The following is a 13,629-nucleotide window of genomic DNA, read 5'->3' as shown; positions in this document are numbered from 1 at the left end:
TGTCTACGCTGTTATTATGAAAGTAAAGAGTAACAATAAACCCCAAAATTAGCAGAATGTATTCTTTTTCAGAGGTTGGCTATCCCCTCCTCATTCCCAACCTCCCCTTCGTGGTCGTAAAAACTTCGGCGGATGTTTCCACCGAAGAAACTCCGGTCGTATAAACTTCATTAGATCTGAAAATAAGAGTTCTAGTCCTTTTTTATTAGTAAAAAGTAATTGAAGACCAAATAGCCCCTGTCCAAAAGCTGCTTTTGATATCTGGTCGTTTTGTTACACCTTTTGACTTATCCTTTGACATCTTATCCTTTTGACATCTGATCAACAATTCGAGGTACTTTCTTTGTGGCTGTTCAATTTTGTGTGTGGGGGAATTTTATTTTGGGGGGAATCTCTCTAGGGGGGCAAACGTCGGCTCGCCCGGATTCGTTCCTTTAACTTATTTCAAGTGTGCAAAAGGTATGAAAATCCAAGATAAATAATATAAGTACATCACGAAAAGTTCCACTATTTGGCTTAGATATCTGATGTGGTCTATTCCGTGACATCATATTTATTTGAAAACCAGAGTGTTATTCAACTATTGCCTTCTGTTCTAAATTTTTGTTAAAAATCATGCTAGAAACAAGACTTTCGCTTCAAAACTCAACTCAATTGAGTCGAAACTCATTTCTGCACAGTATCCAGCTTCTCTGAGTAAAAACCTAAAGAAAACTGAATAAAAACGAAAGATTTATCGGATTTGTTGTATATATTTCATTATTATTATGGACGGACTCGCAAAACCGAGTCAAGGCTCAGGAAAAAAAGGTGCAATAGAGCTGGGCTATTGGTGCCCCCTTGGCCTGGTATTTTGAAATAGGGCTTATCTGTTTCTTCTTTTCCCTTTGTTGAAGAGTCCTATTTGGTAGAATCAAGATGTCCACCATTGTATTTCTAGATTCTGAGGAACCCACCCGCCAGCTTGAGACTGGCTTGGACAGGCAACGCTCGTTCCTCAAAAGAGGGGGGAGAGCCACCCATCACTTGCCATTCATCAGGGGGAAGTGGCACAGGATACAAAGCGGCGGTACTAGCAAGAGACTCGCACCTTAGGTGACTCCCCAAGGATCTTTTCTCGCACCACGGTGGGCCCCTCATATACCCAGAGGATTGCTCCCCCCCCCCCTTGCAGTATTTTGAAGCTGTTACTGACATCAGTCCGTCCAATCTCGCCAGATTTACAACCTTCCTCGTAGTCAGACCCTGGGCAGGACAGCCAGTGGCCGAAATTTGCAGTAGTAGGCTTCTGTCTGTGCCTACTTTTCTCAGGGGCACTACCAGATGGTTTTTGGCACTACCCCTGTCTGATCCTTGCCAATGCGTTAAATATTAAAGAACTTGGTATCTGTACGATAAGTCCTACAGACGAAACAAATTTGATATAAACGTAATTTGCTATGGGGCAGGGAGAGCAACTGCCCCTCCCAGACCTCGGTTTGCCCCCCTCCCGACCCGAGTTTGTGTCCCCAGCTGGAATTTAGTTTCATCAAAAATCTTGCCAAAACTAAGATAAGCCTGAATTATTCAAGCATCAACATGAACAGATCAGTTTTCTTTAGTATATGTTACCTTTATAGTTCTATAAAGTATCTTTATAGTACTTTAAAGTACTGTATGGTACTTTTATGGTTCCAAATGGCTCTTTTTTTAGTTTTTACTGTCATTTTCACTTGATTTAGGAAAATTGGCTCCAACTTTGCCTCCCCCCCCTCTAGGATTTTGGCGAAATCACGCCACTGGAGATATTAAACTTAAATCTTTTATGCAATTATATCTTAGCATTAAAAAAAAGTAAAAATCTACAAATTGAAAAACGAACACTAAAACTAAGTAAATATACAATTACTGTTTGATTTTACTGTTTGATTTTTGAATGGCAAAGCATATGAAATGTCTCTTTCTGATTTCGTTACCCTTAGCTCTGTATTGAGCTTAATTTAAACACAACAGATGTTGTACAGCAAACTGACTCTTCCACATGGTCTGTCTGTCAAATTCTACCGCCAGAAAGTTTGTCAACGTTCAACCTTGAAGCAGCAGGCCTGATGGGGCTTATATTCTGCTACAAGTACTCGTAAGTAGCCAGTAGTCAGAGTTTACTTACTTACATGCTTATCTCCAATCTAGTTAAGTTGGTTAATTTGACGTCTCTCCTCTAGGGGCATTTAACCGATATTTTCGTCATGCCTCCCTGTTTGTTGCAGTCCTCAGCAGTTCTTGAGTGGGGTGGTCAGAGAAATTTTCCCACCAATGCTTAGGAGGTCTTCCCCTGGGGCGGGGCATTTATTTTCCCTCAAAGGCTATTTTAGGCAGTTGGGCTGAGGACATACGCTGAACGTCCTAACCATCGAAGTTGTTGGAGTTTGATGGTCTGCATGATGGTTTTAGGGTAATCCAAGGAGGACAGCAGTTGTTTGATTGATAGCCGGTCAAGGTAAGTGATACCACTGAGCTTTCGGAGCGATTTAGTTTTAAAAGCCGCCGTTCGGTGCTTGTCATTGGCAAAGTCAGAGTTGCCTCCTACCAAAGATCGAATTCAATAATTCTCATCCTAATAGCTTGTTGTAAAATATCTCATAGACAACTTTATGTTCCCTGAAGACATATTCTGGAAAATTTTCAGTTTGGCCTCAATTTATGCCAAAGACTTGGCAAGGTATTTGGTTTATATAGTACAATTGCCAAAACCCACATAAGCTAATTTTAGTTTTAAAACTAAAATTTAAAACTCTGATTACCCTTGATAGCATACCCGACAGCATGGGCGTACGGAAGGGGGGGGGGGTAGATGGGGGTAGCTGCCCCCCTAGAACTTCAAATTTAAGCTAGGTGTGGCTGAAAAAGCAGATGGTTGAAAAGGAAGTTGAAAAAAAGTAGATGGCTAAAAAAGCAGTTGATAAAAGGTAGATGGTTGAAAATGCTAAAATCGAACAACCAGAATTGCAGAATAAAAGTCAAACGAGAAGTAATCACTCATATTTTTTTGGAAAAAATTAACTCTAATCCAAGAAGTCTAATAAATACTGTAGCCTGTTGATGATTTTTGGCGATTACTTATTAATAAAGATTTCGTAGGTACGATAGAACTTCCTGGCAATGTAAGGTTTTGTGAACTACCAATATAACTTCAGCCCCCCTCTCTTCATCACAGAATCGGCTGCCCCCCCCCCCCCTATAGAAGAAGCTACGTACGACCATACCCAACAGTATGCTATCATTATTGATAACATAATGTTGCTATCTTATTATTATTACGTCTGAATTATTTTTTATAGATATTTATTCAACAATAAGCACATCAGTAAATTTAAGCACTAAAAGACGCATTTTAACTTGAAAGAATCTGCAACATCGTAGATAGATTTTTGAAGGCTAAATTCGAAGCTCTTGACCTTAACAACGTCCCTTTGTGCATTTAAATTGAAATAGAGTATACAAAATGCGCATAGTGTGGTGACAGAACTTTGAATTCCTCGCAATATTATTACCTTGGGTATTTGTTATAGCCGATTCCCCTCGTATATTTCCACCGGATGTGTTCTTTCTTTGGCCAGGAATCCAGGCACTAAGAAAAACAAACTCTATCAAAAGAAAGCTAAGCGGTAAATATAAGTAAATATAAAAGTATATAAATATGAAAGGGGTAAATATAACCTTTTTAGTGATCCTCTGATTCAAGCGCCGAAACTCGTATGGGCAAGGAGTATCTCCGATGAGCCTTGTCGTTATTGATAACATAGTGTTGATATTCTATCATTAATATTATTATTATTATGATATCCTATCTATTATTATTATTATGGCTACTATGTAAGTAAGCAAGAAAATATGACGGGACTAGACCCTTAAGGTCCAAACTGGTGGTGCTGATCTCTGTTTCAAAGCCCTTCAGCCAAGAAGTGCAATGGGGGTTTTGGGGCCATCCATCCTATGCCACTGACCCCCATCCCAAACCAAATAACCGGCCAAATCGAACCCGTGCCCCTCGGATAAAGGAGTCCCAGCGCGCCAGCCACTTAGCTAGGACGTATGGCTACTATGGGCCTTGGTTTGTCCTTTACTATGTTGTAGATGCCGCTGCAGCCACGAGTATTATTATTATTATTATATCCTCACTGTTTTGATGAATAGATTGATAGACAGATTTAGCTCGTTAGTAGATTTAAGCAGTCAAATACAAATAAGTTATTATATTCCCCCCGCAATTTTTTTTGGCTGGGAATGCAGGGAGGGAGAAAAGAAGCACTAATAAAAGAAAGTGACGAACTGCCCCCCCTCTACAGAAAACCAATCAAGAGTGAATTGCCAGATCTTTTTAATGGTCCTATCATTCCTTTTCAGCATATTTACGAGCCTGCACTTACCTGTTCTATGGATATCATGTTGGTTTTGGGTTGTTCTTTCTTGTTGCTCAATATTCATAAGTGTGTTACTACCATGCGAACCTTTCACTGGTGCTATCCATTGATAATTAGTATCCACTAGTAATTTCGTTGGTTATTATTGGTGTGTTACCTACCACTAATGGTAGGTACTTACCACTAGAACGGCTAGTTATTCTTACCGAAACGGAGGTTTCGGGAAGTAGGTTATAGGAAAAGTGCTACTTTTTCAGCGTCCACGTTCAGCCGATTGTATACCCTTTTCACGTGATAGGTAACTTCCTCTTGATTGTAGCCTATGCTATCTCCCCGTGCTAGGCAGGATTGCCACCCGGCGAAAAAAAAACACTGGATTTTACGATTTTTTGGTTGATTTAGTGATTTTTTTCAATAATCTAATGATTTATGTGCATATTTAGTGATTTTTTTTGTTTAGGCAATATAAAAAATCACTAGAAATAGGGATAAATAACTATAAGTGCCAACCCTGGTGATGGGTAACTTCCTCTTGATGTTATCTGATTTTTTTCGTTTCCTTTGAATTTATAGGTCATTCCAGTACGTGTCAGATCTTGTTGAAGGATTAATGGCTTTAATGGCATCAAATTTCACATTACCAGTAAATCTTGGCAACCCAACAGAACGAACTATCGGAGATTTTGCAAAACACATCAGAGATATAACTGGCAGTAATAGCAAAATAAAGTATTTGAAGGCACAGACTGATGACCCTCAGAGAAGACGACCGGATATTTCCAGAGCCAAGACTGAACTAAACTGGGAGCCAAAGGCAAGTTTTCCCTTTAATGTTGTTTTTTGGATTAAGCAAACGCCGTACTAGAGTAACTATCAAAAAGTCTTTCCCTTTCCCTGCAGCAGAAATTCATTACCAACAATGAATCGTCTAAAGCTAATCTTATGTATTCATTTGACTGACCGTATACCAAACAGTAAGATGTTCAAAAAAATGAGGTTCGATTCCACTTTTTAGGGCTATAATGAAAAAAAAGATTAAAAGGGCTGGACCACGTTTAATGGAGGAAGGGGGACAGATTGCCGAATGTTGTATTTTTCGGCCATCCCCTGGGGGGCCAAGCGAAAAGAAGGTCGTCCCCGAATGGGAAGGGAATAGATTGTAAGGAAGGATTTAAGGGAGCTGAAGTCATATATGCCTCTCTGCTCCTTCAAAAAGAATGTTAAAAAATAACTTTAGGGATTAAATATTTATTTTTATATTTATTTGTTTTAATATTATGCTTTTGAATATTTTGATATTATTATTATTTATTATGTTTTGTTTGATATTTCAAGGGGTTTGAGTTATTTGATAGCGGTTCCGGGTGAAGATTTGAGAAGACAGGAGGCCACGCTGTATTTAGAGTATGTATTATTTAAGAACCCAAACAAGCATCAATACCCAACCCATATTGAACTTGAATTGGAACTTCACCAGCGGGGGGGGGGTAAGGAGTGAAGCTTTGAACAGAATTTGATGGAGGAGGAGGGTGCGCAGCTGTATGGGCCTCAGCTGGCTTGGTGCTGCAGTAAGTTGTTAGTATCATTAATAGTAATAACATTTAGGGAAAGACACCTAGCAATACCATATGTATGAGGGGATGTTTCTCCCCTGATTTTTATGTAATTAGGGCATACCCCGGGAAACGGCTGTCTTAAATTAGAACCCGGTTCTGTACATTTCTGGTAGTAGTTTAAGGGTGCCATGAGCAATGTCATGTGCCATGATGAAGTGCCAAGAATGCCATGATGAATTTGGTTTAAGGTGAGCGGAGGGACTTTAGTTTGAAATGATTAGCTACGATCAAGAGGTGGCTAAAAATGTTTTTTTTTGCAGTGTGATAAAGGGCAGACCTTTCGAATTAGAAATAATGAAGGTTATATTTTCATTTAATTTGTTTCATGTATTCCAATACAATGAGTCTTATCATAGCTGAAATCTTTCAGTCAACTTCTTAGAGGTTCCAGTTGCGCTTTCTTGAATAGGGACACAACTTGACCTCTGTAAAGGGGAGGGACAATATTATGAGTCATATCATAGCTGAACTCTTTCAGTCAACTTCTTAGGGGTCTCAAGTTCAAGTTTTCAAGTTCAAACACTTTATTATTAACATATACATGCATATATTGGACATAGGCCCATGAGGAGACAAGCTCTAATAACTAGGCATAGACAAAGATAGAATAACAAATTGCATTACAATTCAAAGCTAATTACGATGGCAAAGGTATAGTGATACAACAATAATATAAAAGTGGCAGCTAGCCCAGGATCCAAACATAAATATAAATATAAAAAAAAATCAATATTATTAAATATAAATTAATACTAAAAGATAGCCGAGAGGCCCACATTCACCCAGAACAACAAGCCAAACAAATAACTTTGTCATATTAAAAAGACGCTTAATTAAAAGTAATCCCGAACTAAATGAAATTTAAGATTCCTTTTTATTAAATGAATAGAAGAAAATTTATCAATAAAATCCTTGTGAGTATTCCAGCACCGGGCTATTGACACGAACGGGGCGAATTTAGATCTCTCAGTACTTTACTTGTCAATGTAGATACTCTTTTTTTGTCGCGTGTTATAACGATGTAAATCTTGTGATTGGGAGAACAAACTTTAATTGAGGTAATATGGCGGTAATTTCTTAATGTCATAATTAAATTTGAAAATAATTGCTCCAAAAGTAAATTGTTGAGAAACTGGAAGCATATCTAAATAAGTATATAAATATGCTGTATAAGACTTATTTTGAAGTGCAATAGGCGATGGAATAAAAAGTTTCAGGATTCTTACTGCTTTATTTTTTAAAATCTGTATTGGTTTAATATGGCTTTTAAATGTAGGTGAATATACTAGAGAACAATAATCAATATTAGACTGAATCAGAGCAAAATAAATGCTTCGTAAAGCAGAGTAGGGCAAATAATGCTTCAACCTCCGCGTTAAACCATCATACCTTCAAATCTTTCAGCGTATATTTTGAATGTGTGTTTTAAAAGATAAGCTTTCATCAATCATAAGTCCAAGGTACTTTATCGCTTTCACCCGAGATATTGATAATAGATACTTTAAAGAAGTAACTCGGGTAATACGAGGGCATATATTTGACTTCCTGCCGTAAATTATGAAATTAGTTTTTGATAAATTCAAAGTAATAAAATTGGAAGAACACCAATCGAGAGCATTAGAAAATGCAGTATCAAGTTTTGCCTCCAACTCCTCGGCATTTCTCTCAGAAATTGAAACTGCCGTATCATCAGCAAAATGTGTGCTGAGACATGGGATTGCCAAAGCGCGGTGAAAATCATTTATATAAACTAGAAAAAGCAGAGGACCTAGGACAGAGCCCTGAGGCACCCCAACCATCGAGGACTGAGGAACAGGTGAAGAGAGAAAATTACCTCCATCTATTCGTTGCTTTCTCTTGTCAAGATAAGATTTAACTAGATCCAACGCCGGTCCGCGCACACCACAGTTATCCAATTTACGAAAAAGAATACAATCGGATATTGTATCGAATGCTTTTTTAAAATCTAAATATATTCTTGCTGGAATTTCACCTCTATCTAAGCATTCATGAATATATTGGATGAGAGCAATGATAGCGTGTTCAGTATTGTGTCTAGACCTAAAACCAAACTGGGAATTTGTGAAAAAATTAGACGATTTAAGAAAGTCATAGAACCTCTTATAAATTGCCTTCTCAAATATTTTAGAAAATGCTGACAAAATAGAAATGGGGTGGTAATTTGATGAGTTTTCAGGAGAGTCACATTTGTGAATCGGAATTATCTTCGCTTCTTTAAAAGCAGACGGGAAAACTCCAGGTTTACATGAAAGATTAATTATATGCTGGAATGGCAAAATTACAGCAGAAAATGTTACATTACAATTATGAAACTAGATCCGTCAATTCCCGCTGAATTACCTGGATTTTGATCTCAAACCATTTTTGTTATTTCATACTGAGAAACAGGCGCCACAAAAACTGAATTACCTTGAGGAGATGGAAGGTATGAGGAAAAATGTATATTATTACGTCAATCAAACTGGTTCATTAGTGATGAAACAATTTTCTCTCCTATACTAGCGAAATAAGTATTCAAAATATCAGCCTCTTTCTCCAATTTGTTAGTAGTCGATCCATCATCTAAACTAATAATGTTAGGAAACTTAGAATTCCTTTGTTTTTTTATAATAGACTTAATTAAAGACCACGTTTAGCGCGGATAATTTTGAGCTTCTTCGAAAGACTCTTTATAATACCTATGTTTCGACAATCGTATCAGTGCGGTTAATTTATTTTTGAAAATTTGAAAATTTTTCATATTATAATCAGTTGGATTCTTTAACTGCTTTTTAAATAGCTGTGTTTTTGTTTTTGTTTTTTTCTTAACTGATATCAAAATTCCAGACGTTATCCACGGCCTTATAGGAAATTTTTTTCTGCAAATTTTCTTCGTAACAAATGGGCAACTAGAATCAAGGCAGCAATTGAAATTTCTTAGGAAAATATCAGTTGCCATATCTGTATCCTCCGTGGATATTACATCCTGCCAATCCAATAGACCAACGCTTTCATTCAGGTGCTTTAATGTTATTTTATTTATCAACCGTACTTGACGTTCCTTACCTACCTGCGGTATTTTATAAGTAAAAGCTAAATCTGAAACCAGCAGGAAATGATACGATATATCACTTAAAACAGCAAAATTTGCTTTAATTGGTAAGGATGTAAAAATATTATCAATGAGAGAAGCAGAACTAGGTGAAATTCTTGTAGGTATCAGGCAAATAGGAATCAGATATGCAGAAAAGCAAGAAGACAATAAATCAACAGAAGCTTCATTTGAAGCTTCTAGAAGGTCAATGTTGAAATCTCCAGAGAGGATAATATCTTTGTTTTGAAAATGAGGTTGATGCAAAAAATCATGGAGTTTAGAGAGGAAAGACTTGATTGGAGAAGAAGGAGGTCGGTATACCTCCGACCTTTTTTTTTAACATCTTTTTTTCCAAGACTAATTTCAGTCACCATTACTTCAAAAAGCATTTCCTCATGAGAACCTTCTAGATTTGCAAGGCGTCGAAAAGAGATGCCTTCTTTAACTAATACTACTAAACCACCTTGGCGCCTTGTCAGTCGGTTTTTGAAAGTAAATTGATATCCAGCAAAAGGAACATAAGGAGTCGGGTCTGTAAGAAAAGTCTCATAGAATCCAACGACATGACAAGATAGTTTATGAACTGCATCGACAAGATCATCCTGTGAACTAAAAAAACCTCTACAATTTAAAAATCCTGTTCTCACAACACCGGTACTGGGAAGATCAAAAACTTCGGAAAGTAATTTATATTTACATTTTAGAAAATTAATTAGCCCTCCATCATTTATCTCATTTCCAAAAAATTTGTCATGGCTCTGGAAAATGGAAAAATCAAGAGGGTTAGACTCTAGGTCTCTCAGTCTATCCCCAATATAATTATCATCCAATTTAAATAATCAGAATTATGATCAGGACTGGCAGAAACTTTCGCAAAATGCACACCGTCTGAGTCTTAACGTAGCAAAAACAACTGAACCAGCGAGAACTCGAAAATAATTATGAAAGAAAAAGAAACTGCTTGAAAATAAATAGAAACAATAGAAAGAAACTGAACTTATTCATTGTAAGATGAAATGCGGATACAGGAAAAATTATTTCACTCAATTACTTCATATAAATAGAAACACACAAAAAAGACAGAAAATAAACTTATAATAAGCTACAGAGGGACAAAAAACCTCACAAGAAAAAAAAATAATAAATCCTATGAACAGAGAAACATTGCATAAAGTAATAAAAATAATCTCACAAAACGAATATCATTATTAATCACCGTAACTAGTCAATCTTAACCCACTTTGAAGACGGAAACTTTTTACACTCGAGCCATAATTTGCTCCCTTTTTGTTCAATACGCGTAAGATCAACTGAACCCGAATTACGTATGTCCTTTCCATTAGACAATAGCTCATTCTGTAGGAAATTTAGCTTTTGTGGGAGATCACTACAAATGCGAATTCCACTACCCTTCAACTTATTCACCTCACTGAGAATCGCCTGAATGCTATGATCTGTGTCTAGCGATGTAAAAAGAGGGGCCGGTCGAACACTAGTTTTCCTACTAGTGATGTTTGAACTGCTATTTCTCGCAAGGCGATAACACTTGGTAAGAGAAATGTCCTCAGTAACTTGCAATTCGTCAGAAAAAAGAGACTTTACGTTGCTAGTCACTGATTGATTATGCTTTTCAGCAGGCAGACCATGAACAATCAAATTCAACTTTCTTTCTCTCACTTCGATGTCCAAAAGCTTATTCTCCAAATCGTTTTTCCGCAATTTTTCTTGCTCTAGATCATTTCGAAGCTTTTTAGATTCCTCTCATAGATTTGCATTTTCAGCTGATATTTGCCTAACTTCATCTTGAAGGGCAATTATTGAGACAGAAAAACTTTTCTGCTCTGCTAATATTTTATCCAGCAACGCCTGAAGCCGTTTCATTCCTTCATCAAATTTTGCTTGAGTGACAGCCATAACGAATTCTATTATCTACATGTAGAACTACGCTTGCATCAAATTACGCAATGGCAAAGTCCAAAACAATATCAAATTTAATCCTTTTAACTTGAATAGGGACACAACTTGACCTCTGTAAAGGGGAGGGACAATATTATGAGTCATATCATAGCTAAACTCTTTCAGTCAATTTTTTAGAGGTCCCAGTTGCGCTTTCTTGAATAGGAACACAACTTGACCTCTGTGAAGGGGAGGGACAATACTAGGGGAGGCTCTTCGATAGCATCGAAATTAGCGATCAGCATCCTCGATTTTAGATAGCTTCAGATTTTTTGGGTAGCAAAATGAGCAAGCTGCTACCCCAACTTTCGATTCATAAAGAACCGAAAGTTGAAAGTCCATAATAGCAAAACGGATCTCTCTAGCTTCCGCTTTTCTCTTTGCTTTCTCTAGACAAGATCTTTGATTTACAAAATACATGATAAATAAATTACATGATAATAGATAACTGGTCGACGGCTCGATGCAAGGCTCGATGTGTCGGCCATAAACAAAGATAAGAAAATGCCGAAATAACAATTACAGGTTATCAATAAAAAGAACATACAGAGGACAGAGATAACAGGAGATAACAGAGGAGGCCACCCCAGCGCGATAACACCACAACAAATTCATACTAATATCAATTATTCATCAAACTCAGCATCCAGACAAAGAACCATTTTTGAAATATGTTTTTTCAAAGAAAATCGGCTCTTGAAACTTGGGAACATTTCTACTAAATTAAGTTTATTTACAATATGAGGAATCTGGTATCTGATTGAGATTCTTGCTCTTTCTAATTTAATTGGAGAAAGGCGGTACCTCTTGGAGCGGATTTGGTGGGCTGGAGAAATGGGAATTTCAATTTTACCCAAATCATGGAAATAATTTGTTGAAGATCGGGTATGAAAATGTCATATTGCTGTATGCTGGTCTTTCAATTGTTTGAGATTAAGTATACTGAGAAAAACATATAAAGTTTGGGTTTCCGAGAGATTTTGAAGCTTCATTGGGCAATGAACAAGTCCCCAGAATTCTAATTGCCTTATTTTGAATTATTTGAAGAGGTTGCAGATGGACCCTAAATATGTTAAGATAGATTACAGGGCAATAATTTAGATATGATTCAATTAGAGAATGGTATGAAATTTTAAGGATGGAAAAAGGAAACTAATGTTTCAGTCTATGAAGACAACCTAAGTTATGAGCAAGCTTCAATCTCAAATAATCAGAATGCTTACAGAAGGATAAGATTTCATTAAGAATAATCCCAAGGTAACGAAATGAATTTACTCTTTTTATCCTAGTTTGGTTTAGAATTAACTCTAATTTTGCTTTCTTTCTTCTAGGTGTCGCTGAAAGAAGGACTAGAGAGAACGATCAAATACTTTAGAAAGGAACTGCAACATGCCCAACTGTTCGAAGCTGAAGAATCAGAATCATAACCTTATAATTGATCTTAACTTGTTATCTGGTGACGGGAACTAATTGTTGAACTTTTCATCCCTTGGTGTTAGAGCCAGTGGAATTCGTCACCCTTGGGGTTTAACTCTAGAGAGACTGTGTGACAATACTACCTTGCTAAGCATAAAAGACTTATCTCTCTTAGAAGAAGTTTTTAGTTAAGTTAGGTTCTGATAGAACTCGAATTTTGTATCAATTGAATTCCACATCAACTGCAAAAATATGTCTTGGTGTTGGAGGATATTTGGCAAATCTACATTGTCTTCATCTGTATAAAATATCTACCTACGTAGTTTCTATAGAAAAAATTAATTTTTTGTTAAAAATGGCGAGCCGTCCTAGCCGAAGTCGCTCCAGACCTGAAATCCTGAGGTAAGCGGTTCGAGTCCAGCTGTCGCTGCTTATTTGGTTCGGAATGGGGGTCAATGGTGTGACTCTGTAAGGTCAGTCTGGGTCGACCCAGCTTTAAATGGGTAACTGCAGGAATCTGGGAGGAAAACAAGGGAAGTGTCGGATTATTTTCCCCCAACCACGCATTGCACTCTCGGCCGAAGACATTGAGTCAGGAGATTAGTACCTGCGTAACGCAGACCATGATCAGCATGTGAAAAAGTTTTTTTTTTTTGAACCCCAAAATTTTGGCATGGTGAGTGCAATGGCGCAATCGGAATTTTTCTATCTGCTATGCTTTTTGAGAAATAACCTGGTTGCATGGAGGGGTAAAAACTGCCAATACTAAATGGCTACCTCAAATTTTGACTGGATGTGTTTGCGGAAATGGTGGGCGTGGAAGGGGTGTTAGATTCCCTCAAATCACTTTCAACTATTAAAAAGGGCACTAGTATAGACATAATAGAAATACAAAACCCTGTATGTATCCAGTAGAAAATAGAGTGGTGGAGACAGGAAGAAAATTGACTTTGGAAGACCGATTCATAATATTCAGTATCTTTATTTGCTTCTCCGCTCCAACAATTAAAAAAATCACTACTGTGTGATTTTCTCGGAGAAAAGAAAAAAATCTTGATTCTAGGTTTTGGCCGTTTGGGCCAGCTTTTTTTCAATAGAGTGTAAAAAGAATTGCTTCTTTGGCCTTCAAAATTGTATTTAAAATAAA

General features: G+C 37.1%; 1 protein-coding gene across 1 annotated transcript in view; it reads left to right on the top strand.

Annotated features, from left to right (window-relative positions):
• Uxs (UDP-xylose synthase) overlaps nt 1-12,662 on the top strand; it is an 80,990-nt gene extending 68,328 nt beyond the window's left edge. Inside the window, exons 6-7 of the mRNA XM_089103357.1 lie at nt 4,974-5,214; nt 12,398-12,662. Coding sequence (XP_088959483.1) covers nt 4,974-5,214; nt 12,398-12,493 — 337 coding nt within the window. The 3' untranslated portion in view covers nt 12,494-12,662. The remainder of the gene's footprint in view (nt 1-4,973; nt 5,215-12,397) is intronic.
• The last annotated feature ends 967 nt before the right edge of the window (nt 12,663-13,629 follow it).

The sequence above is a fragment of the Artemia sp. Qi Xiang Cuo genome, chromosome 17, assembly GCF_049724085.1.
Source record: "Artemia sp. Qi Xiang Cuo chromosome 17, ASM4972408v1, whole genome shotgun sequence".
Taxonomy (NCBI): Eukaryota; Metazoa; Arthropoda; class Branchiopoda; order Anostraca; family Artemiidae; genus Artemia; species Artemia sp. Qi Xiang Cuo.
Note: the sequence above shows the minus strand (reverse complement) of the source record. Positions and strands in the feature narration are given on the sequence as shown.